This window comes from Nyctereutes procyonoides, unplaced genomic scaffold (assembly GCF_905146905.1).
Source record: "Nyctereutes procyonoides isolate TBG_1078 unplaced genomic scaffold, NYPRO_anot_genome, whole genome shotgun sequence".
Taxonomy (NCBI): Eukaryota; Metazoa; Chordata; class Mammalia; order Carnivora; family Canidae; genus Nyctereutes; species Nyctereutes procyonoides.
The window spans coordinates 19,156,059-19,183,719 of NW_026575144.1; the positions used below are offsets into that span (position 1 = coordinate 19,156,059).

At 37.8% G+C, this 27,661-nt stretch overlaps 1 protein-coding gene across 1 annotated transcript; it reads right to left on the minus strand.

Moving 5' to 3' along the window:
• Positions 1-3,054: 3,054 nt before the first annotated feature.
• Positions 3,055-27,661, minus strand: LOC129499131 (zinc finger protein 33B-like). Its single transcript, XM_055308760.1, is given in 12 exon segments — positions 3,055-4,178; positions 4,180-4,280; positions 4,282-4,435; positions 4,437-4,539; positions 4,761-4,940; positions 4,943-5,163; positions 5,165-5,969; positions 5,972-6,205; positions 10,678-10,773; positions 11,030-11,156; positions 24,523-24,580; positions 27,072-27,661. Coding segments are annotated over 12 exon segments (2,772 nt in total). The 5' UTR covers positions 27,407-27,661; the 3' UTR covers positions 3,055-3,820.

Consider the following 27,661-nt stretch of genomic DNA (forward strand, 5'->3'; position numbering starts at 1 on the left):
CAACACATACAATATCTGTACTCAGGCAATACAAAACACTGCCGAGAGAAATTAAAGACCTAATTAAATGGTGAGATGGATATTCATGGATCAGAAAAGTCAGTATTATTAAGATGTCAACTTTCCCCAAACAGAATCAATAAAATCCTAAAGCAATATTAAGGCAGCTTTTTTTTTTTAAGGAAATGATAAGTTCATTCTAAAATGTATGTAGAGGGATCCCTGGGTGGCACAGCGGTTTGGCGCCTGTCTTTGGCCCGGGGCGCGATCCTGGAGACCCGGGATCGAATCCCACGTCGGGCTCCCGGTGCATGGAGCCTGCTTCTCCCTCTGCCTGTGTCTCTGCCTCTCTCTCTCTCTCTCTCTCTCTCTCTCTCTCTCTCTCTCTGTGACTATCATAAGTAAATAAAAAAAAATAAAAATAAAAATAAAAATAAATAAAATGTATGTAGAAATGCAAAAGACTTGGAAGAGTCAAAACAATTCTAACCAAGAGAACAAAGTTGGAGAATTTCATTTAAAGACTTATAATTTCATTTAAGACTTACAATTTCATTTAAAGACTTATAAACAAAAATATAGGAATACAGACAATATAGAGAAGATAAACAGGTAAGACAGAATAAAGGGTCCATAGGCAGAAACCACCCCCCATAAACAAATACAAATAATCAGTGGATATTTTATTTTTGTTGTTGTTGTTGTTGTATTTCTCCATATATTTTCTTCTATTTTTTGTTTTTGTTTTATTTTAATAAATTAATTTTTATTGGTGTTCAATTTACCAACATACAGAATAACAGCCAATCAGTGGATATTTTAATGGGTACTAAGTAATTCAATGGAGAAAAGATAGTCTTTTCAAAAAATGGTGCTAAAAAAATTAAATGTTCAAATGGAGTAATATGTAAACTTTGACCCTTAACACACACTGTATACAAAAATGTATTCCAAATAGATCATATACCTAAACATCGAGCTAAAGTGTTTAGAAATCAAGGGGGAAAATCTTTCATACCATTGGGTCTGTAAAGATTTCTTAGAAAAGATTAAAACTGATAAGTTTAGACTTTATCAAAATGAAAAATTCTAAAAAGCCACAAATTGGGGTGTGGGGGGGGGAAAGGTACAAGCTGGGGGGAAATACTCAATTAAAAAACCTTAAAACTAAAAAATCAGACAGACCTAGAAGCAGGCAAACAATTTAAACATATGCTCACAAAATAAGATATACAAATGGCCAATAAGTGAAAGATGCATAACATCATTATTTAATAAGAGAAATGCAAATGAAAACCACTTGGAAATGCCACTATGCACATTAAAAAGGCTATATTAAAAAGTAATATCAAGTATTGAAAAAAATGTGAAATAACTATAAGTCTTCCACACTGGTGAGAGAAATGTAAAATGGAATAAAGCACTTCAGGAAAGTCTAACATGACATATACTAACACTACAAACTCAGAAATTTTACTCCTAAGTATTTACTCAAGAGAAATAAAAACACGCTTATATTAAAATCCACAAGAAGTTTACTGCAGCTATGTTCATAACAATCAAAAACTGGAAAGAGAAAGGATAAACAAACTGTAGTATATGCATACAATCAAATATGACTTAAAAATTAAGGTGTTACTGAAATATGGACACATCTCAAAATCATGCTGAATGAAAAAGATGACAAGGAAGAAGACATCTTGTGTATCTCCATTTATGTGCAATGATATTAAAACAAAACAAAACAAAACAGAAGTCTAACCTAGTTACAAAAAGCAGATCACTGGTTGCCAGGGGCTAGGAGGAAGGTGACTGAGAAACCTGGGTGTGATGTCTCTCTTAACTGTAGGAGTCATATATATGAGTATACTGTTACTAAAGTTGCCTACTTAAATAGGGTATATTTAACCATATTTAAATTATTGCCCAGAGTTCATTATAAAAATTTGGAAATATTATCTTAATAAAGCTCTTATGTTTTGAAAATCATACCCAGAAAAATAGACAATATTGTTGTTACAGTCATATATGATGCTTTATTAAAATCAGCTAAAGCTGAATATATCAATATGTATAAATATCAAAACCATGTATTTGAAGACAAAAGCAAGTTGCAAAACGTGTGTTCCAACAGATATACTAGCAAAACAATGTTATTACATCACAAAGAAATATATGTAAAATATTACTATAAAAGTAATAAGATGTGAGATCAATATTAACCTAATTTAGAAAAGCACTGAAGGTGGTAAAAGTTATAGGATATGGAACAGATTTGAGGATGGAATGCAGATACTTCAATTATTCTCATAATACATTACTTCCAAACTACAGCAGGCACACCACTGGTTATGATGTTCCTCATAACTGGACACACATATGAAATATTTCACTAAAACAACACAAAGTTTGTCTCCCCTGGAAAGGTGGGCTATCATTGGATCAAGAGGCTTGAAATCAAGAATGTAAACTATATTGAGCTTCCTGTAAATTTGAATTGAGGCGTAAAGGTCAAATGCCCTAGAGTACTCTAGAGGCAGTACTCTATTTTCATCAACACAGTCAATGTTATTTCTGCTTCCTAAAACTAAGAAGAGGAAGCAGATACATCCTCCAGACTGTCCCTGAGTGGTGGCATTATATATTCTGGTAAAAATATATAATGGTTCTCTAATCCATGGAGAAAACCCCTAGAGTAGATTCCAGGATGAACCAGACCATCTAGCATTATTTGCAAAGGTAATAGCATAGTTTAGGGGCAAATTAATCAAAAAACTATGATGGCTCATGATAGGGAGGGCCATGGGGTGACAGATGTTTTTCCAAAAGTGAAATCAAAGACTAAGATTATTCAATTTATTCTTTTCAAAAAGCTTCACATACCACAGCTAATGTTTTTAATAAATGTCTATTTTCAGCTTTACTTCTATTTAAGAATTTGAGATCAGAGAAAAACATAACGTTAATAATCATATATTTAAAGAATTTGTTTATATTTTGTAAAGACACCCATCCTTCAATACAACCTTCATATATAATAAAGCCTGAATTTTGTTAAAGCCTGCACATTCAAAACATCTTTACGACTTCTTCCAACATCAATTTTCTTGCTCAACAAAATGGCATTTCTTGATAAAGCCTCAACCACGTTTGCTGCTTTGGGTATCTCCCTATTATTTCCCTGACACTCATTGAGTACAACTTGTATATGAAGGTCTCAAAAAATACAAGAGTTGACACTTTTTCCGAAGTGTGGTCTGATTGTTATTTATGGCCAAATTCTGGAAGAATATTTTCATACATCTGTTTGACTGACAGTATTGTCTCCTATGTAAGTTCTTTGTTTTTTGTTTTTAATATACGTGTATTTTTTATTGAAGTTCAATTTGCCAACATATAGTATAGCACCCAGTGCTTATCCCATCAAGTGTCCCCCTCAGTGAAGTTTTTTGTTTAATAAGATCTACTTCATAATAAAATAATTCCCCACCTTCCCTATATGCATTAGTAAGGTTTCTTCTACAGTCACTTTTAGTTTTCTTATTTACAACAGATTTTCAAACATTTATTAAATTCAGAGTATTTTCTACTATGAGTATTCTCTTATTTATTTTGGAAGATGACTGATGGTAAAAGATTTGCCATTCTTTACATTCTTACGAGTCATGTCCTTTGTGAATTTTCTGTGTATTTTGAGGTATGAATCACATGAGAAAGATTTCTCTCATTGCAATATTTAAAAATGTTCTTTCCCCGTGTATAACCTTGAATGTACTGTAACAACTGATTTCTTGGAGGTTATCTCCCTCTCGATACAGTCCTAGGGTTTCTCTCTTATGTGTCTTCTCTGATGTACCTTGAGGCCTGAGTTGCAAGTGAAGGTTTTCCCACAATGATTGCATTCATAGGGTTTCTCTCCTGTGTGTGTTCTCTGATACTTAGTGAGATCTGACTTATGATAGAAGGACTTCCCACATTCATTACACTTGTAAGGTTTCTCCCCTGTGTGTATTCTCTGATGTACAGTGAGAACTGATTTCTCAGAAAATGACTTCCCACACTCATTACATTCATAGGGCTTCTCACCTGTGTGAGTTCTCTGATGTGATCTGAGGACCGAACTGCAAGTAAAGGTTTTCCCACACTGATTACAGTGATATGATTTCTCCCCTCTGTGTTTGTTTATGTATTATATGGTCTGACTTATGGCGGAAAGTCTTCCCACATTTTTTACACACATAGGGCTTCTCCCCTGTGTGAGTTCTCTGGTGTACAGAAAGAATAGGAATAGAGAATATTCTCTCTAGGAATAGAGAAGAATTTCCCACATTCCTTACATTCATAGGGTTTCTCACCTGTGTGAGTTCTGTGGTATTTAGTGAGGTCTGATTTATTGTAGAAGGTTTTTCCACATTCATTACACTCATAAGGTTTTTCCCATGTGTATCCTCTGATGTATGGTGAGGACTGATTTCTCAGAGAAGGATTTTCCACACTCACTACATTCATACGGCTTCTCCTTTGTGTGAGTTCTCTGATGTACTTTTTTTTAAAATTTTATTTATTTATGATAGTCACACACACAGAGAGAGAGAGAGAGAGAGAGAGAGAGAGAGAGAGAGGCAGACACACAGGCAGAGGGAGAAGCAGGCTCCATGCACCGGGAGCCCGACGTGGGATTCGATCCCGGGTGTTCAGGATCACGCCCTGGACCAAAGGCAGGCGCCAAACCACTGCACCACCCAGGGATCCCCTCTGATGTACTTTTAGTCCTGAGTTGCGACTAAAGGTTTTCCTGCACTGAGTATATCCATAGGGTTTTCCCCCTATGTGAATTTTCTCATGTTTAGTGACATCTGACTTGTGACAAAAGGTTTTCCCACATATCTCACATTCATAGGGTTTCTCCCCTGTGTGAGTTCTCAGATGTACTGTAAGGTAGAGTTTCTAGAGAAGAATTTCCCACATTGATTACACTTATATGGTTTCTCACCTGTGTGTATTTTCTGATGTATTGTGAGGACTGAGTTGCTTATGAAAGTTTTTCCACATTGATTACATTCATAGGGCTTCTCCCCTGTGTGAATTCTCTGGTGTACTGTGAGATATGACTTATGATAGAAGATTTTTCTGCATTCCTTACATTCAAAGGGTTTCTCTCCTGTGAGTTCTCTGATGAATTATGAGGTGTGAACTTCTAGAGAAGTATTTCCCACATTCCTTACATTCGTATGGTTTCTTTCCTGTGTTGATTCTCTGATGTAAAGTGAGGAGAGATTTCCGAGAGAAGCATTTCTCACATTTCTTACATTCATAGGGTTTCTCTCTTGTATGTAATTTCTGATGTTTGGTGAGTTTTGAGTTCTCGCAGAATGCTTTTCCACATTCATAGGCTTTGTCTCCTATGTGTGTTCTCTGAGTTACAGTAAGAACTGACTTCTCCCAGAATGGTTCTCCCAAGTTGTTATAGTCAAGTATTCTCTTTCCTGTGTCAGGAAAATGTGATTTCCCATTGAAATTATCTACTTTATCGATATACTCATAACCTTGCACTTCTAAATGAACTCTGTGTTTCAAGAGAGCTGACTGCTCAAAAGTTTTAGCATACTCATAAGACTCAAAAAGTTTTTCTGTTCTCTGTGCCATCTTATGGACCATGAAGGTTAAATTATTACAGAGTATTTTATCAGATTCATTATGTTCATAAGGACTCTCTCCTATGTGAGCATAGTTATATGGGATGACAAATGCCTTCTCATGGAAATCTTTCCCACACTCCTTGTATTCCTTATTGCTTTTAAAGGATTGCTCTATATTTTTAATTCTCTGATATGTGATGAAACCTTCATTATAACTGAGGTATTTTCCATTTTGAATGAACTCACAAGGTTTCTTCCCCATTTGAGTTTGTTCATGGTTAATATGAAGAAACAACTTCCCATATGTATTGAGGTCAACAGACTTCTTAAATAGTTTTTCTTATTAATAATTAATTCTGAAATACATTTCAAATTCATACCATACGAATCACACCTACAGGATATTTTTATGGAAGGAACTATGTCTGTACTGAAATTAAAAATTCTTCCTAATACATTACCTCTGTGTATAGTCAGTGTTTTGCTGTTGATAAATGGACCTTGCCAGAAACGTCTGTCCTGGGTTTCTTGATTCTGTTCTAGTTGGTCATCAACTTTGCAGACTTCTAGAAATGAGAAAACCAACCATAAACCATGAACCATATCATAATTATGATGAAATTACACTTAAAACAATTGCCCTTTTACATCACTGACTTTGTCTTGTGAAATAAGAGTGATCCAAATAGTCATGTGCCCCATCCTTGTCAAAACTTGACAAGGTGGAAAAGGAAGATAGAAACTTAGAATACACACAGCTACATTTGGCAATTTAGAAATATATACTTTAAAATTTAATATATACATTAGAAATAAATATAAAGCACAGTGAAGGAAAGCAGACTTTGAAAAAAAGAATGGCTCATCTGGGAAGGGGAAATGCAGAGTACTAGAGAGGCCATGACAATTAGTAGAGAAGAATGCCCTAAAGAAATAGAGGAATGATTTGCTATTTTAAAGGATCCGATTTTACATAATTTTTCTCACATACTTATATTTGTACAGCTAAATTCTCTTTATGCTGTACATGTTTCCAGTTTCATTCTCCTCCTTTTAAAATTCTCTTTTGTTGTACATTAATTTAGTATACTGTTAATACCAAATTAAGTTTCTGAAGGTGATTTTTTGGGTGTGTAAATAGAGTCCTCTAAATGTAACTTCTAATTTTTCCTCTGCTACTGTTAACAAAAAATACAAATGTCTAAAGAAATGTAAAACCAAAAAAATGAGAAAGCTAACTGAAAGATGAACAAAGCCATCAGTTGTTTTTAGTTGTGGCATATTAAAGCTTCTTTTGTCAGATATTCTACCAGATGCTAATTTTTCCCCATTTTAAACTTGCTTTGACATAGTATTAAGAATTTATTTTCTTTTATTCCCACATTGCTACCTTTCTTGTTTTTATTTAGATTTATGACCACAGAAGCCTGGGCCTAAAACATTCAATTGATATATTTATTTACCCTAAGAATTCTCAGCTATCCTTCATGTTACCTTTATGCTCAGAAAATGTAACAATGAAGACTGTTTAAGAACCTATCCAAAAGATAAACTCAAAATGGATGAAAGATCTAAATGTGAGACAAGAGTCCATCAAAATCCTAGAGGAGAACACAGGCAACACCCTTTTTGAACTCGGCCACAGTAACTTCTTTGCAAGATACATCCACGAAGGCAAAAGAAACAAAAGCAAAAATGAACTATTGGGACTTCATCAAGATAAGAAGCTTTTGCACAGCAAAGGATCCAGTCAACAAAACTCAAAGACAACCTACAGAATGGGAGAAGATATTTGCAAATGACCTATCAGATAAAGAGCTAGTTTCCAAGATCTATAAAGAACTTATGAAACTCAACAGCAAAGAAACAAACAATCCAATCATGAAATGGGCAAAAGACATGAACAGAAATCTCACAGAGGAAGACATAGACATGGCCAACATGCACATGAGAAAATGCTCTGCATCACTTGCCATCAGGGAAATACAAATCAAAACCACAATGAGATACCACCTCACACCAGTGAGAATGGGGAAAATTAACAAGGCAGGAAACAACAAATGTTGGAGAGGATGCGGAGAAAAGGGAACCCTCTTACACTGTTGGTGGGAATGTGAACTGGTGCAGCCACTCTGGAAAACTGTGTGGAGGTTTCTCAAAGAGTGAAAAATACACCTGCCCTACAACCCAGCAATTGCACTGCTGGGGATTTACCCCAAAGATTCAGATGCAATGAAACGCCGGGACACCTGCACCCCGGTGTTTCTAGCAGCAATGTCCACAATAGCCAAACTGGAAGGAGCCTCGGTGTCCATGGAAAGATGATGGATAAAGAAGATGTGGTTTATGTATACAATGGAATATTCCTCAGCCATTAGAAACGACAACTACCCACCATTTGCTTCAACGTGGATGGAACTGGAGGGTATTATGCTGAGTGAAGTAAGTCAATCGGAGAAGGACAAACAGTGTATGTTCTCATTCATTTGGGGAATATAAATAATAGTGAAAGGGAATATAAGGGAAGGGCGAAGAAATGTGTGGGAAATATCAGAAAGGGAGACAGAACATGAAGACTCCTAACTCTGGGAAATGAACTAGGGGTGGTGGAAGGGGAGGAGGGCAGGGGGTGGGGGTGAATGGGTGATGGGCACTGAGGGGGGCACTTGATGGGATGAGCACTGGGTGTTATTCTGTATGTTGGTAAATTGAGCACCAATAAAAAATAAATTTATTTTAAAAAAATAATAAAAACAGGGATCCCTGGATGGCGCAGCAGTTTGGTGCCTGCCTTTGGCCCAGGGCGCGATCCTGGAGACCCAGGATCGAATCCCACGTTGGGCTCCCGGTGCATGGAGCCTCCTTCTCCCTCTCTCTCTCTCTCTCTCTGTGACTATCATAAATAAATAAAAAATTAAAAAAATAATAATAAAAACAAAAGAAAAAGATGTATCATTTTTCCTTCCAGTATTCTGACAAGCTTCTCTGGCACACAGTGGTTCACATCAAGACTCCAAAAATATTCTGGTGGTCTGAGCAATCAGAAGTGCTAATTACAGAGTTACAGCTAACAATGTAATCACCCCCATGAACTTTCCCTTCCTCTGAACCAGCATTACTCCTCAGCTTCCCTCATTTTTGCAGGATGTCTGAACATCCTGACCAACTTTTATCAAGTAAGGTTTGGCTTCAAATTCTGTGTCCTAGGAGTAGCCACTAAGATAGCACTTAAGATTCTATCTCTACATTTGGTGTCTGTGAGGTGGTTTTCCCAAATGTAAAGTGTCTCTTGCACTGTCACAGAAACAGAGCTACTGAAAATATGGTTTGTGCTATACTTTACTATGTCTGCTTTGCAAAACCAAACTGTGTCCAAAGAAGCTCAGCTATGTTGTGTGCAGCACTGTTGTTAATATAAATTTTAAGATTTCACACCTAAGAAAATGTGCTCTGTTCATGAAAAGCACTCTGCCAGTCCCTGTGAGCATCAGAAATCCTTTTGTTTTCTACTCACCTGCTGATACACATACTCCTTGATTAATCAATTTTGCTACCTTTATTTGGGATTTCAGATATCCACTAGTGTCATATAATGAAGTTTGTGTTGCTCATATTCCTTAATGCTTCTGGATGATTTGCAGGCAGAGACAGGAAATGCTGACTTTATATATTCTTCTTCAAGAAGTTCATTTTGTCTGCAAACTGTCTTAACTTGGCTACAGGATACCACATTCTCTGTTTCCACCTTATCCCCACACAGTTGCTTCTTTCTTCCTTGCTGCGCTTTCTCATTTCCAGGACTTCTGAAAGTTAGTGTCCCAGGGGACAGCCTTCAGACCTCTCAAATCTGTTCATCCTTACATCTAAGGGAGAGGTAGTTACCCAATCCCTTAGCTTCAAACACTAAATTTAAAAACTTTAAATGTTACCATAAGTTGATCATTTCCAAACAAATACCTTCAACTTGGGGTCTCCCCTAAACTACCTCTGCTTACACAGCCAAATGCTTATTCCCATGTAAACCTGTGTATTTTATAATTACCTGAAATTTGATGTGTGCAATCTAAACTCCTAGTAACCCCTCCAAATTTGTTCCTCTCCAGCATCCTCCATCTTGGGAACTGGCACTCACTCATCCCATTGCTCTAGATGAACTCCTTCAAGTTGTTTTTGACTCCTTTCTTTCTGTAACAGTCCTTATCCAACCCACAGAAAATCTTAGAGGTCCCACCTTTAAAACATATCCAGAAGCCAATCACTTTTAATCTTCTTCACCAATCCCAACCAAGGGAAGTGATTATCACCTTTTCATAGACTGAAATACTGTCTTGATGGTCTCACTTTCATCCCCATGCCTCTATTAGTATTTTCTTTGCCTGGCAGCCAGAGAGAAAAGTTTAAACATAACTAAGCATATGTCACTTATATTAGGTAAAATTGCCCTAAGGGCTTCTCAATTCACTCAGAATAAAATCAAAGTCTTTATCACAGTCCAAATGGCCCTACATAATTTGAGCTCCATTGCCTCAACAATGCTAAATCGTACCAGTCTCTGCTCATTTATCACCCCCAATGCACATTGATACTTGTGTGTCCTCAAAAACACCAAATACATTCCTGCCTTGGTAGACTGACATTTAGTGTCACCTCTGCTATCAAGATTCCCCATGATGTTCACCCTCATTTCATTCAAACTAATATCTCATCAAAAATGCCTTATTGAACCTCCTTTCTCAAGTATTACACTTCATTATTTTCAACCTATAACTTCCTCGCTATTTTATGGACACATCATGTGTTTGTGTGTACATATGTACTGTTGTTTGTTTCTTATCTTTCCCTATCAGAATGTAAGCTCCATGAGGTCAGGAACAAATTTAGTTTGCTGATGTGTTTTGGCACCTAAAACTTGAGTGAAGCAGAGGAGGTCCCCAGTATTTGTTAAATGTGAAAATGAACATATAGGCAAACACATAAGAATAAAAACAATTCATATGATGTCATCTGCTGTCCACCTATTTAATACGTACTAACTCACCTGGGTAGCTCTGACTTGGAGATTCTTCCTCTAATATCCATGGCTGGTCTACTTCTTCCAACTTCAAGATCACTTCTGGTTTAGGGATGCAACACCCTGTAATTGGGAAATGACATGGGAATTAGGCTAGGCTCACTGGCTTCAGGGCCCTTGAATAAGACAGAAAATGAAGCTTCAGGGGTCAGTTACAATCTTTCTTTGAAGAAGAAAACAATATGGTGTTTCAACAATCCTGCTTAAGCAGAAGCTTGAATCTAAAGCCTAAATATCATTAAACTCAACAAAGCTGCTACAGATGTCAAACCAAGAAAGGAAGTGCATACTAAAAGTCCACATGGAAAACAATCCCTACCCACTGAGATGAGATGGCTATAGTTCTCCAGCATCACATCCCTGTACAGGGTCCTCTGAGCAGGGTGCAGGTGCTGCCACTCCTCCTGAGTGAAGCCCACAGTCACATCCTCAAATGATAAGGATCCCTGAAACAGCGTATTTGTGTTCAAATGTAAGTAATCAGAATGGGAAGACATGAATGAAAAAGCTGTCAGAGAACTGTCATGTAGCTCACTTCAGTTAATTAGAACGTGTCCTCTGGCATGTCTACTTTTGTACTTGGTCAGAGAAGAAATCATGATAGACATTGCTCACTGCTGTGATAAGTTACTGGTGTCCCATTATGTGCCTGCATGCCATAAGAACTCTCCTACTTAGAGAATCCAAAAAACAGGGGCATGTGGGTGGCTCAGTTAAGTGGCTGCCTTCTGCTCAGGTCATGATCCCAGGGTCCTGGGTTCCAGCCCCACATCAGGCTCCCTGCTCAGCCTGCTTCTCCCTCTCCCTCTGCCTGCTGCTCCCCCTGCTTGCTTTTGTTCTCTCTGTCAAATAAATAAAATTTTAAAAATCTGAAAACTGATTAAAATCGTATCACTGTTCTTAAGGAGCATATAATCTGATAAACAGACACAAACATTAAGTATCCAACTACCATATAGCATACCATGTTACTACAGTAAACAGATGTGCAAAGGAGACCTAGGTTACAGAGGAGAGAAAAGTTCTATTCCTGCTATTGGGGTGGGTTTCATTGATAACAGATAATCATGATAATCATGACACCTGGAGCAACAGAATAACCATGTGTAATCTAAAGTATGTAGTTAGAGAGGTGAGTGAACACACAAGAAAGTACTATTTGGACTATGATCACATAAAGAGCTATAATGGTCTTCAGGGAATACTTTATTGAGTAATTCTAGACATAATTCCCGTAGAATAGGGGAGTCCAAAACATTTGATTACTCTTCCATCAAGGAAAACTTTTTTTTATATAAATAGTAAACTTATAATGTCAATTTATATTAAATTGTCTTTTTTTTCCTAAATCACTTTAATTTTTTTCAACTGAATAAATTTGGCATGTAACATTGTATAACTTTGATACATTTATATATTGTAACGGTTGCCGATGTAATTGTATTTATCATATTACATAATTATAGTACAATACTACAGCCTATATTCATTTCACTGTATATTAGATTTCTTCATTCTTTTTATGGATTAAAATAAACCTAGGCAGGCATCTGAATATTTTCTTCCCATAACTAAAGAGACTGTCTTGCACAGTTCCTAAGTTATATACTATCCACAGATGACCACTGTGAAAAATACTGCAACAGACATAAGCAAGCAGAGACAGAGACGTATCATTCCCAGGTTATCAAAACAAATAGCTAATCAATACTCATGCCATATACTAAAAATTAGTTAACAGAAAAAATACTATTTTTCAGAAATGTATAAAGTATTATTGAGAAAAAACAAAGAATACCTAAACAAATGAAGGAATACATTATATTCATGGTTTAGACAATTCAATATTACAGAAGTCTCATTTCTCTACAAATTGGCCTATAAATTCAAGACAAAGCAGAATTAAAATCTTAGCAGATATTTTATGGAAACTGGTAAGCTGATTCTCAAACTTGTATTCAAATGGCCAAGAACAACCAAAGCTATCTTGGAGAACGAAAGGATAAACTCACACTATGTGTGTTAGGCAGAATCTAAGCTGACTTCCAGTGGATCCAACACCCTGATATAAACTCCTCTTTAGTGGAAAAGACTTATGTCCCTGTGATTAAGTTACATTCTATGGCAAAACAGATTTTGCAAATAATCAGTTGTCTTTGGTCTAAAAGGGAGATTGACTTAGGTGGGCCTGACCTAATCATGTGAGTCTTTTTAAAGAATGTACAATATCAGAGACACTCTTCTACTGACCTCAAAGAAGGAAGCTACTGTGAGTTTTAAGGCTTGCAGAAATAAATTCTACCACATATCTACAGAATGGAATCCAACCAAGCCTCAGATAAGGAGTCCCAGGTGACACCCTGACTGCAGTATTATGCCTAAGAGAACCTAGCTAACTTATGCTTAGACTCCTGATCCACAAAAACTGTGAGATGACAAATTTGTGTTGTTCTTACCTGTAAAATTTGAGGTGACTTACTACAAAGTAGAAAACTGATGTACTAGTGAATATAAAAACTTATTCTGAAGTTAGAGTAATTTAACAGTGTGCTATCAGTAAAAGAATAAACTGAAAGATCATTGGAACTAAATTTATAGTATAGAAACTGACTCACAAACATGGACACCTGGTTTATAAAACAATGTGTTACAGTAGGGCAGTGAGAAAGGACATGAAAAAAAAACAAATTTGATTTCAGTCTCAAATAATATGTGGAAATCAATTCCAGAGATGGATTATAGATCAAAATGTGATCAGTAAAACTTCCAAAAGATAACATGATAAACTTATCTTCACAATCTGTAGAAAATCAAAAAAATTTTAAGCAAGAAACCAAAAACACTAACCATAAAGAAAAAGACTGAAATAAATTGGATGACATTAAAATTAAGAACTATTAATCTAAAGGAAACCATTAATTAAAAGCAAAACGGAGAGCAAGAAATGTTGGCAACACATTTAAATGATAAAGGGATTATATACCCAGAATGTATTTCTAAAATCAATATGAACAACGCAATTTAATGGAAAAATGGGAAAAGGATCTAACAATAACTTTACAAAAGATCAGTGGCCAATAAACACGGTAAAAGGTGCTCAACCTAAACAGTCAACCACTGGATGAAAGGTCATGGGGAATAAGAACATTCACAGTCTCCAAATGTCACCTGACAGATTATTAGTTTACAAAAGGAAAAAAAGAAGACTACTTTTCAAGTGGAGATTATTTGGTGGTATTTAGATAATGGTACAGTCAGACGACATAAGAAATATACAATAAATGAGCCTAATAAAAATATATATTCTGAATCTAATCATGAGGAAAAACAGATCAGTCAACACAAATGTGGGGGCATTCTATAATCATGCTTCTTAACATGGCTGCACACTGCCAGGTGTCACTCCCCAGAGTTTCTGACTTAACTGGTATGGAGTGCAGTCCAGGTATAGGAATATTCAAAGAGTTCCAGATGATTCTAAAGTATAATTAAGTTCAAGAATAACTAATCAAGGGATCCCTGGGTGGCGCAGCGGTTTAGCGCCTGCCTTTGGCCCAGGGCGCGATCCTGGAGACCCGGGATCGAATCCCACGTCAGGCTCCCGGTGCATGGAGCCTGCTTCTCCCTCTGCCTATGTCTCTGCCTCTCTCTCTCTGACTATCATAAATTTAAAAAAAAAAAGAATAACTATTCAACAAGACATGACCAGGACTTTAAAAAGTCCATAATACGAAAGAATACAAGGGCATAATCTTTGCATTCTGAACAGGATATGAGGATGCTTTTATGCCTGTAGCAAATTAAATTAAGTGTATGTGTTGTTAGATCTTTTGGATTTCTGTCAGTCCAACAGGAGTGAAATGGTTCAGTCTAATTTTTACTTACATTCTTCTTTTTTAAAGAGTAAGCTTGATTTTATAAGTTTTAGTGCCATTTGCATTTCTCTTTCTGTGAGTTTTCTCTTCACAGTTCTTGTCCATATTTAGAATGCTATTGTTTTTTCGCTTTTTAGAAACTCTTTACATAGGGAAATTAAAAGAAAAACTTAAAAAAAAAAGGTCACCCTCATGGTAAGGGAAGGAATAGGATGGAGGGGACGGAGATAGAAGCCAGACTTATCTCTGAATACACTTTGCTTTATATTCACAGTCCGTCTTCAGAAAAATTTAAATATTTTTTATACTTATATAAAAATAATTATGAAAATAAAAACAAAACCTTAAACAAAAGGAACAAATGAAACAAATGAATCGAATTGTGTCTCAATTTGATGGTATACCTCAGAGAGAAAATACCTGCTAAATTTAAGACAGGAATGTGACTATGTCGATTTTTTTTTAATTTTTATTTATTTATGATAGTCACACACATAGAGAGAGAGAGAGAGAGAGAGAGAGAGAGAGAGAGGCAGAGACACAGGCAGAGGGAGAAGCAGGCTCCATGCACCGGGAGCCCGACGTGGGATTCGATCCCGGGTCTCCAGGATCGCGCCCCGGGCCAAAGGCAGGCGCTAAACCGCTGCGCCACCCAGGGTTCCCAGGAATGTGACTATGTATCACAATGGGAATATACCTAAGGATAAAAGAACTGTAAAAAACCCAAACAAACTCAACAAACCAGAAAAAGAAAGAAAGAAAGAAAAAAGAACAAAACAAAAAGAAAAAATACAGTAAAAAACAAAAATAATAAAAAAATTTCATAAATCTGACATCAAACTGTAAAACTTTCATATGACCAATGCTATCATAAAGTGAACAGAGAAGACAAACCCTGGGAAAGATATTTACAGTGAATCTATTTAAAACAAAGATTACTATACAAAGCTCATAAATATGAGTTATTAAGAACAAAATCAATAGAAAATATGTAAAAATATACAAAATATATAAACCAACATTTACAGAAGAAAACCGAAAGGCCCAATCTTATCCATAATCAGAGAAATACAAATCAAAACAATAAGGTTTTCATTATCCATCAGACTGGCCATAATTTTTGAATAACAGTATCAACTGTCAACAAGGAGGCAAAGAAAGATGTCCTATCATATAAGAGCTGGTATGAGTCGTTTGGTCACTTAGACCAACTTGGCAGGAGACAAGTGACATTGGGAGTCTTGTCCTTATGACCCAACAATATTAATCATGTGTGTACTATGGAATGCTTGAAATGCTTCCTTTTATACAGGGAGAGAAAATATAAAAGGCGGTCACTGAAGAATTATACATAATAATGATAAATGGAAATGACATAAATGTCTTTCAAATGAAGAAATGGACAGGAAAAATTACACTTATATAACAGGATGTTAAAAAGATCAAGTATTAACCAATCTGGACAGATCTTAAATGAAATATTAAATTTTAAATACAGGGGTGCCAGGGTGGCTCAGTCAGTTAAGCATCCGGTCTTGATTTTGGTTCAGGTTATGATTTCGGGGTCAAAGGATTGAACTCCACATTGGGCTCTGCTCAGCACAGTGTGCTTAAGATTCTTTCCCCTCCCTCTCCTCCCCCCCCCATTTGTTCTCTCTCTCTGAAATAAAATCTTTTAAAAGAAATTAAAAATAAATTTTAAACAGAGCTGCAGGAACATACATAGCAAATAAGAGAGCCTTCATAATTCTAAAAATCATATAAAACAAAAATACATTATTATTTTACGATATATACATACAGTTCTGTCTACCTACACAAATAGAACAACAAATCAATGTACATATACAAATAGAAAGGAACAGTGAGTCAGGGATGAAAAAGCAGTAGTGGACTGATTTAATGGCCCCAGAAATATTCATGGCCTAATCCCTGGAACCTGTGAACATTACCATATATGGCCAGAGAGACCTTACAGATAGGATTAAGCTAAGAATCGAAAAGAGGAAATTTTCCTGGATGATCCAGATCAGGCTTGGAGCTTAATCACAAGCATCCTAACAAGCCTTCAGACAGAGCCTGGACTACAGAAGAGAAGGCAATGTAAAGACAAAGTGGAGACTGAAGTAATGCACTCTGAAAACGAAGGAAGTTGCCAGATAGCTTAAAAAAAAAAAAAAAAAAGCCAGAGACTCTCCCCCTCAGAGCCTCCAGAAGATACCAATCCTGCCACTGCCTTGATTTTAGACCCATAAGGTTAATCTCAGACTTCTGACTTCCAAGAACTCTAAGAGGATAATTCTGTGTTGGCTTAAGCCACTACATTTGTGGTCATTTGTTACAGCTTTTAATGCAGTTATACATTTCTACCAAGATTCCATAAAGGAGCTATCACTATCATTAGACAGGTAGGAAGGGGCTACGTGGAGTCACAGGAGCCCACAGTAGACTGCAGAGGAGCACAGGCAATGAAGTCAAATGCTACAGAAGTCAAGGAACTCAAACACTGCAAAATATCACTGAAGCAAACCTTCTTCAGGAAAAGAGGTATGACAGGAAACTCCCAGAGTGCCAGCCCTCCCCAGAAACATCAAAAAAACCCGGCAACTATCAGAATGAATTTTATCAGAACCCTGGAAAAGAGGCAAAAGCTGACAACCATCAAGCAAATGACTGACCGAGAAGGCGGCAAGTGAAACCTGGTGGGAGAGATCCGTTTCATTTTAACTCCATCTTGCTCCACCACACCCTCTCAGGCCGCACACAACTGCTAGGGCTACCAGAACAACTATAAAAACTGAGTGGCTTACATGACATAAATTTACTGTTTGCAGTTGCAGTTCAGAAGACTGGAGTCCAAGAGTTTGGTGTTGGCACAGTGGTTTTTTCTGAGCACTGTGAGGGAAGGAGGTGTTTGAGGCTTCTCTCAAGGGCTTGCAGAAGGCCATCTTCTCCCTATGACACATCATCTTCCTTGTGTATGCAACTCTGTGCAAATCTCTCTTTAATGGGGACTCCAGCTTAATGACCTCAGTTTAACTTGATTGCCTCTGTAAAAGCCCTGTCTCCAAATGAGGTCATATTCTAAGGTACTGGGTAGGGGTTAAGACTTGTACATATGACTCTTCAGCAAACAAAATTTAATCCATGACACTAGCTCAGCAACAGTCTTAGAAGATGAAATCCCATATTCTTGGTGTGGATTCCTGGTGCTAGAGAGAGTAAAACAGAGCTGGTTCTCAAACAATTGGGATTGTTTGTTTTGACCTGTCTAGTGGTGATCTGCAAGACTAATGCAGAATGCTAATAACTCTCTCACATTGGAGAAATGACTATGGGGAAAGCATCTAAAACAGTTAAAGGCAAATGAGCCAGCTGTTGCCACCAGGGGCAAAGGATATCAGCTGGGGCAAACAAGATATGACAAAAAAGTCTAGGAAGAAAAGCTGGGGAGTGAAATGGTTTGAGATTTTGAAAAAAATCTGTATACTCCTGGAAATCTGGAAGACACCACACATATTCAGGATGAGGCACATATTAAAAAAAGCCCCAAGCTCACTTCTAATGGCCACCAGCTGTGGGTAAGCAAAAAGTGAGGGTGAAGGAAGAGTTGTAAATGACCCAGCTTGTTATGGGAGGTGTACCGCAATGCACCTAGACCCCAGCAGCAAGGACTCAAGAGATTTTTGGTTTTGTTGGCCCTTGGCATTTAAATCTCTGTTAAATCACTAGTTCAACACTGGCAGATGAAATAGAGACTTTGGTAAAGACATGGAACAATCAGTCTTTATAGAAATAGTTTAGAAACTCATTACACAACCACAAAACTATGCTTCACACAACAGTAACAAGTCTGGGGTATAGCGTAAGGGATGACTTGATTTCTGAGTTAACATAATATCAAAATGTCTGGTCTTCACCAAAAAATATCAGGGCACTTAAATGGGAAAGTATACTCCATTCATAAAAATTAATAGATGCTTTCTCTGAGAAGTGCTAGGCTATGGACTTACAAAACAAAAATTATAAGTCAACTGTCTTAAATAGGTTTAAAGAGATAAAGGGAACCATGAAAAAAAAAAACTAAAGAAAAACAGAAGAATGATGTTCCACCAAAGCAGGCATCAACAGAGAGATAGGAAGTATAAAAGGGAACCAAACAGAAACTCCCAAGTTGAAAAAATAATTAAAATGAAAGATTCACTAGAGGTTTCTGCTGCAGATACAAGAAGGTAGGAAAGGAAATCAACAAACTCTAAGATTGGTAAACTGAAATTATACAGTCTAAAGGGCAGAAAGAAAAAAGACCGAAGAAGAATACAGACAGCCTAAGAGATCTGTGGGACAGCAACAAGCATACCAAAAGCTACATAATGGGATCCCAGAGGGATGAGCAAAAAATATATATATTTTTAAAAAATAATAGCTGAAACCTCCCAAAGTTGATGAAAAAGATTAATCTATACATCCAAGAAGCTCAAGAAACTACAAATAGGATAAACACTGAGATACAGCATACCAACTGTCAAGACAACAAAAAGAATCTTGAAAGAACAGGGAAGACTCATCATGTACAAGACAGTGTTAGAAAAATTAATAGCCAATTTCTCATCAGAAAAGGTGCTAAAAGAAGAAAATTCAATGAAGAATTCTATATTCAGAAAAACTATTCTTCAAAATGACAAAAGTAGGGGCACCAGGGTGGTTCAGTTAGTTGAGCATCCAACTCTTGATTTCAGCTCAGGTCTTGATCTTGGGGTCATGAGTTAGAGCTCCATGTTGGGCTCCACACTAGGTGTGGAACCTACTTAAAAAAAAAGAAGAAATTAAGCCATTCTCAGACAAAGGCTGAGAGAGTTTGTTGTTAATACACCTATCCTACAAGAAATGCTAAAAGGAGTCCTTGATGAATGGAAGACATTAACTCAAAGGCATTAGAAGAAATAAGGAACACCATTAAACTAAACTACAAAGGTAAACAAGCTTCGTTTTTTTCCTCTGATTTAAAAGATATAAGGATTAAATAATAACTACAAATCTGTTAATGGGCACACATATGAGATTCCCAGAGCTGCTACAACAAATTCCCACAAATTGGTAGTTTTGTAATGAGAAATGTATTCTCTCACAGTTCTGGAAGCTGGAAGTCCAAAAGCAAGGCATCACCAAGGCCATGCTCCCATCTGGGACTCTGGGTAGACTCTCTCCTTGCCTCTTTCTAGCTTCCAACAATGACCAGCAACAGTTGACATTCCTTGGTTTGCAGCTGCATTATTCCAATCTCTTATCACATGGTGTCTTCCCTGTTTGTCTCTCTCCTTGTGATAGAGTAAGAAATATGTGTTTTTGTCTTTGTCTCAGGAAGGACAAAGAATAATAAAAATCAGAATTAACAAAACTGAAAGTTGCTTCTTTGGAAAAAAAATCAACAAAATTGAAACACCTTTACCTAGATTGACAAGTAAAAATTAGAGAAAGCTCAAAATATTCAAATCAGAAATTGAGACACTACTACCAACCTAACAGAAATAAAAAGGGTTGTTAAAAAATACTATGAACAATTAATTATATACCAAAAATTAGGTAACTTAGATGAAATGAATAAATTCCTAGAAACACACAAATTACCACAGATTCAAGAAAAAAAATACAAAATGTGAATAGTAAGCAAAGAGATAGAATTAGTAATCAAAAACCTCCCGACAAAGAAATGTACAGAACCAGATGACCTCACTGGTGAATTTTAACAAAGATAAAGAAGAAACAACAATAATCTTTCCCAAACTCCTCATCAAAAAAGAAGATAAATACATACTTCTTAACACTATTAAACTGGTATTAATTACCCTTATAGTAAAGCCAGATGAAGGCATCACAATAAAAGAAAATGATAGAACAATGCATCTTATGGATACAGATGTAAAATTCTCAACCAAATACTATGAATTTGAGGCAATTGACATACTAAAAGGATCATGAATCATGACAAAGTGGAATTTACATGGGGAATGCAAGAGCAGTTTAACATAAGAACATTAATATATCACACCAATAAAGAACATATACACATACAGTTCTCAACTGAAGCAGAAAAAAATAACTACATATAAAAACTTTTTCAGAATACAAATCACTCAATAAATTAGGAGTAAAAGCGAACTCCACCACATGAGAAAAGATATTTATGAAAAATAGCTAATATATTTATTAATAGTGAAAGACTCAATGCTTTCCAGTGAGATCAGGAACAAGACAAGAATACCCACTTAGACCACTCCAAGTCATCACTGTTAGAGAAATCCCAGCCAGAGCAATTAGGTATGAAAAAGAAATAAAGATGCATAAATTAGAAAGAGTGAAGTAAAACTTTCCCTATTTATAGAAGACATGATCTTTTAAATAGAAAATCCTAAAGAATCCACAAAAAACCCTATTAGAGCTAATAAGCGAATTCAGCAGAATTGTAAAACACTAGATGAATACACAAAAAGCAGTTGTTTTTCAATACACTAATAATGAACAATCCAAAAGTAAATTAAGAAAACAATTCTATTTACAATAGCATAAAAAAATAAAATACTTAGGAACAGATTTAATCAAGGTGGTCCAAGACTTGCACACTGAAAACCACAAAACTGCGCTGAAAGAAATTTTATTTTTATTTTTTAAAAAGATTTATTTAAGAAAATAAAAAAAATAAAAGATTTATTTATTTATTTATTCATGATAGACATAGAGAAAGAGAAAGAGAGGCAGAGACACAGGCAGAGCGAGAAGTAGGCTCCATGCTGGGAGCCTGACGCGGGGCTTGATCCCGGGACCCAGGATTGCGCCCTGGGCCAAAGGCAGGTGCCAAACTGCTGAGCCACCCAGGGATCCCCCTGAAAGAAATTTTAAAAGATTAAATAAATGGACACTCTTTTTTCTTGAAATGGAATATTTAATATAGATAACATGGTGATGCTCCTCCAGTGTTCTACAGATTCAATGAAAAATCCAGCAGCCTTTTTTTTTTTTTTTCCAGAAATGGACAGGATCTTCAAATTCATATGTAATTGCAGAGGACATCAAATAGCCAAAACAGGGGTACCTGCATGTTGCAGTTAGTTAAGCACCTGATTCTTGGTTTCAACTCAGGTAGTGATCTCAGAGTCATGAGATCGAGCCCCATGTCAGGCTCTGTACTCAGTGTGGAGTCTACTTGAGATTCTCTCTCCCTCTCACTGCCTCTCCTGCTTGTATGCACTGTCTCTCTCTAAAATAAATAAGTCTTTTAACAAAAATAGCCAAAACAATACTGGCAAATTTGTTCAGGAGAACAAATTAGAGAACTCACACTTCTTGACTTCAAACATGCTACAAAGCTACAGTATCAAAACGGGATAGAACTGGCATAATAATATACATATAGAGCAAATGAACAGAATTGACAGTCCAGAAATAAACCCACACATCTATGGTCAACTGATTCTCAACAAAGGTGCCAAGGTCATTCAATGGGAGAAAAAATAGTTTCAATAGATCAAAGACCTAAATGTAAGAGTTATTACATTTAAGAGTATTAACACTCTTAGAAGAAAACAGGAGTGAATCTTCATGATCTTAGATTGACAGTGGATTCTTAGATATGACATCAAAAGCAAATGCAACAAAGTAAAAGAGATAAGCCAGACTTTACCAAATTAAAACCTTTTGTGAATCAAAGGACATACTTTCAAGAGAATGAAAAGATAACTCACAAAACGGGAAGAATATTTGAAAATATATCTGATAAAAGTCTAGTCTCCAAAATACCCTTAACAATAAATCGAATTTAAAAATGAGCCAAGGATTTGGATGGACATATCTGCAAAGCAGATACACAAATATCCAATAAGCATATGAAAAGATACTCATTAGTCATTAGGAAAAAAGCAAATCAAAACCACAATGAGGGATCCCTGGGTGACTCAGCGGTTTAGCGCCTGCCTTTGGCCCAGGGCGCGACGATCCTGGAGACCCAGGATCGAATCCCACATCAGGCTCCCGGTGCATGGAGCCTGCTTCTCCCTCTGCCTATGTCTCTGCCTCTCTCTCTCTCTCTCTCTCTGTGTGACTATCATAAATAAATAAAAAATTTAAAAAAATAAAATAAAATGTCTTTAAAAAAAACACACACACAATGAAATAGTACTTCATACCCACCAGGGTGGCTATAATAAAGACAATAAGCTTTGTCAATAATGAGGAAAAACGAACTCTTATACATTGTTGGTGGAAATATAAAATTGTGCAGGCATTGTGAAAAACAGTTTGGCTATTCCTCAAAAAATTAAAACTACAACTGGGGCATCTGGGTGGCTCAGTGACTGAGCATCTGCCTTTGGCTCAGGTCATGATCCCAGGGTCTTGGGATCGAGTCCTGCATTGGGCTCCCTGCAGGGAGCCTGCTTCTCCCTCTGCCTATGTCTCTCCCTCTCTCTCTGTGTCTCTCATGAATAAATAAAAAAAATCTTTAAAAAAGTTAAGACTACAACAAAAGTACAATCCAGCATTTCACTTCTCAGTAAATACCCAGAAGAACTAAGGACATATTCAAGAAAACTTGCACATGAATGTTCAAAGCAGCACAATTCACAATAGTGGAAAGGCAGAAACAAGCCAAATGTCTGTTAACTGATAAGTAAACAGAATATAGTCCATTTATACAATGGAATATTATTCAGCAATAAAAAGGAACAAAGTAAAAAAAAAAGGAACAAAGTCTTGGTAAAAAGGTACAAACATTCAGCTATAAAATGAAGAAGGTCTGAGGATCTAATATATAACATAGGGACTATAGTTGATATCACTGCATTGTACCACTAAAATTTTCTAAGAGAGAACTTAAAAGTTTCTCACCAAAAAAGCCAAAACAAAAAACATACAAAAAAGAAATATATGAGGTGATAGATGTGTTAGCAGATTAGATGGGAAGAATCCTCTGACAATGTATGCAAATATCAAAATCACGATGTTCACTAAGTATCTTACAGTTTTGTCAAATATACCTTAGTAAAGATGGAAAAGAAAAAGAATGACATCTGTAACATGCCCAATATGGACGCATTTTTAAAACATTATACTAAGTGAAGGAAGACACATAAAACAATATATATTGTATGACTGCATTTATATAAAAGACCCAGAAGACAAAAGTCCATACTGAGGGAAAGGAGATGAGTGGTTGCCAGGGACTGGGAATTCTGGAGTTATTTTAAGAACATGTAGTCAATTTATTCCAAAGAAGTTCTAGGTTATCAAAGGAAAACAAAACAAACTAAGACCAATGGAAAGCTGTCTACATGGGCTTCAGTCATACATCCTCCTAAAAAACCTCATTTAACTAGGTTCCTCTTGGTACTGTCTCTTGCTTCCATTAAAGGATAATTACAGGCATTTAGTTCATGGTTGCCAACAGAAGGTTGCTCATCATTTATATAAACAGAAACAAAATTTTTTTATTCAGCTTTCGACCAGAAAGTCTTTAGGTTCCAAAAGAAAGCAGGCTGCTCTATGCATGTCTTTTTTTTTTTTTTCAGAGGTGGGGGGAGGGTATCAAGGCTAAAAGGCCAGAAATATTTGCAAGTTAAGTTTGATAACCATCTAACTTCATATGATGTGTGTGTGCATCTATCTCCTGCCAACTTTGCCTTATTGATCTGCAAATCCAATGCTACTGGTCTATACACCTCATCACCTAAAATTCTGTTCAAAAATGAAAATCCTCAGGCCCCACTCTATGGTTGAAAAAACTTCCCAGTTTTGATCTGATGCACACTAAAGTTTGAGAACTACTGTGCTATGCTGTTTTCTTCAGGTTCATTATAGTTCTACTTTTCCATTTTAAATATAGGCATCATTAACCTTATAAAATCCATTATAAAACAAACCAGAAAATGACTTCAACAACTCACACAGGATTTCTTATTTTGCTGATCTCTCTTGGAAAAATGTAGAGGTCTCTGAAGGTGGAGCTGGGATAGAAAAAGAGGAATGAAGTCATTAGAGGTACAGATTGCCTTACAGTTCTTGGACTTGTCTTTTTTTTTGTTTTTAAGATTTTATTTATTTATGAGACACAGAGAGAGAGGGGCAGAAACACAAGCATAGGGAGAAGCAGACTCCACACAGGGAATCTGATGCGGGACTTGATCCTGGGACTCGATCCCAGGACTCCAGGTTCACGCCCTGAGCCAAAGGCAGGCGCTAAACCACTGACCCACCCAGGGATCCCCTTGGACTTGTCTTCGTAAAAATCTGCAAACATCACCAGAGTGAAATGCCTCTCTGTGGGAGAGTATCCTTTTCACCTTACAGATCGGGCAGGAAAGGACATAGGATAAAGCACCCACACATCCACATGTGACTGTGATTTGGCCATGCAGAGCTTGGGTGTGCAACTTTTCATTGGATGAATGGAAGTATTGTCTAGGACATTTTTAAAAAGATTTTATTTATTCATGAGAGACACAGAGAGAGACAGAGACAGGCAGAGGGAGAAGCAAGCTCCCTGCAGGGAGCCCAATGCAGAACTCCATCCCGGGACCGTGGGAACATGCTGAGCTGAAGGCAGATGCTCAACCGCTGAGCCACCCAGGGTGTCCCTTATCTAGGACACTTTTAAAACAATGTCTATACCCCTTTCTTTTGTTTCAAAGAAATTTTTAAAATGAGAAAATTGGTTAGACAAATTGCAGTATGTTAAATGAAGCAACACTAAACCTTCAGCAAAGGTTGTATAACAAAAGTTGTTACATGTACATTTCCTTGTTTACTCCTCCAGTTAGAGAACCCAACCAAAGCTATGAAAAAAAGGAGGGAGGTACTTTCAGGTAAGGGTACTTTTTTAATTGTTTTCCTAAAGGACGTGCAGATTCTCCAATGGCTGTCTTTTAAGGAATGCATGTTACCAGTGATGATGTACCATTGAATTGGAGAGGCTCAACATCTCTTCTGGGTTCTGCCCCTAACACATTGCCAGGGAAACTCACGTATACTCTCAGCATCTATTTCTCCTCAACTTTTAAGAAGAAACATAACTCTTCTTGTACTGCTGTCCTATAAAGAACTCATCAACACATCTTTAAATGCTAGATTCATTGTATGGGAAGAGCTCAGAATTGGGAAAGAGGGAAAAATAAAGACAGTGGGGACTGAGCTGGGATTGGTGAGACAAAACTGACTCACATCTAGTGTTAAGGCCCTTCCCCACATATCCCTGGAAGGCCTCCACTGAAGTTTTATTTCCTGTGTTGGCTAACTGCCCTTCACTCCTTTCACCCTGGTTGCCCTCCTGCAGGCCTCCAGGCCTCCCATCATTGGGCAGCCTGGGAAAGCCTCTGAATGTGGCAACACTCTCAAATCTCACTCATTTTGAACAGGCTGTGAAAATCTAGGGTCTCCTCGTCTCCAGGAACACAGAGGCAGCATAGTTTAAGAGGCATCTTGGGTGGCTGGGTGGGTTAAGCAACTGACTGGGTCTCAGCTGAAGTCTTGATCTCAGGGTCATGAGCTGAGTCCCACACTGACCCTATTTAAAAACAAACTCAAATAGTGGGAAGGTTCTCTCCACCTAACATTCTGTTCTTAGAGACTCCTCCTGACTTCACTTCCTTGTTCCAAGGTAGATGAGAAATGAGCCTGAAGGGCAAATCCATTTTAACTGCAATTGTCACACAGGCCCACAGTTCAAACGTATTTGTTATTATATAGAATCTGAGGTCAGACTATCAATAAACTCAAATCAAGGCTGCTGAAAACACTGTTACAGACCTAATTTGGAAACAGTTATGCTATCCCTATCAAAAGCTCTGAAGACACCTAGGAATCCCCGAAACTGAACTACTACAAGGTAAGATTCAATCATTCAAATTGTTTTTTCACATGTCAAATTATTTCTTTTAAGTGCTATGCAGGATGCAATGTTTGCTTTTTATAACCAAGAAACTAAATTGCAGAGACTACGGCATTCGAGAAACAACTAAAATTGTCTTCTAGCTTGCTAGCGATGCGACACAGGAGTCTCAGGGCTCTTCTTCGTTACACCCACGTGCGCGGTTGCGAGCATAAAGTGATGAGTGATAGGAGTAAGTCTACTAACAACAGCGGTTGGTATCTCCTGCTGGGCACCGAGCTGCAGTATCTAAGCCTCTGAACAGTCGCGTGAGGCAGATGCTACTACTATCTTCAGTTTCACAGACGGAAAGTCTCGGCGTCCGTCATCCACCGCAGAGCGTTTTCGGGCCCGGCACGAGCCCAGGCACCGGCTCAAGCCCGCCCCGCTCCACCAAGCGCTCCCACCGCGCAAGCGCAGCGCGCGCCCCTCCCACGGCCGCACCCCCCCCTCCCCGCGCCGCGGGGTCCGCGCGGAGTGTGCGTCCCTCCCGGGCGCCGAGCCCCCCCCCCCGCCCCCTAACGGAGACTCCCGTCGCGTGGTCCCTCCACGCAGCCTGCGCCGCCTCGTACCGTCTCTCGGGTCGAACAGCCGAGAGTCCCGCTGAGGTCCGCGGGTCGGTTCCCGCAGCCAGGCACTGCCGCCTGCGCCTGCTTCCCGGAGCCACGCAGGGGCACCCAGATCGCCGCCGCCCCCTGGCCTCGCCCGCCCTCCCACTCCGGCCGCACCAGCTCCCCGAGCGGCAGGCGGACCTGCAGGGTCCCGGAAACTCCGAACCGTCCCTCACTGTCGGCGGCAGGACCTGAGCGAGCCCGCGAGGTGATGCACCTGCGCAAAAGGAGCGGCGGAAGGCCAGTTCCCGGGACCTCGGGCGCGGGCTCTTAGCCGTCCGCACTGCGATTCCCATGAGCCCGCTCGCCCAGGGCTTTGGAAAGTAGCTGAAACGTCGCTTCTTCAGCAATTCAGAGATTGTGGCATGGGTTTGTTGCTTCTGTACGCAGCCCTGATTTTTTCAGTACCTCAAAGAAACGTCTCACAATCAGTGTGCCTTTTGAACCAAGCTAAATGTAAATCAGTGTGCATTTTGAATATAAGTAGGAAGGGTACTGTAAATATTAGAAATCGAATTAAATAGGAAATACTAGCCATAAAATGAAAATAA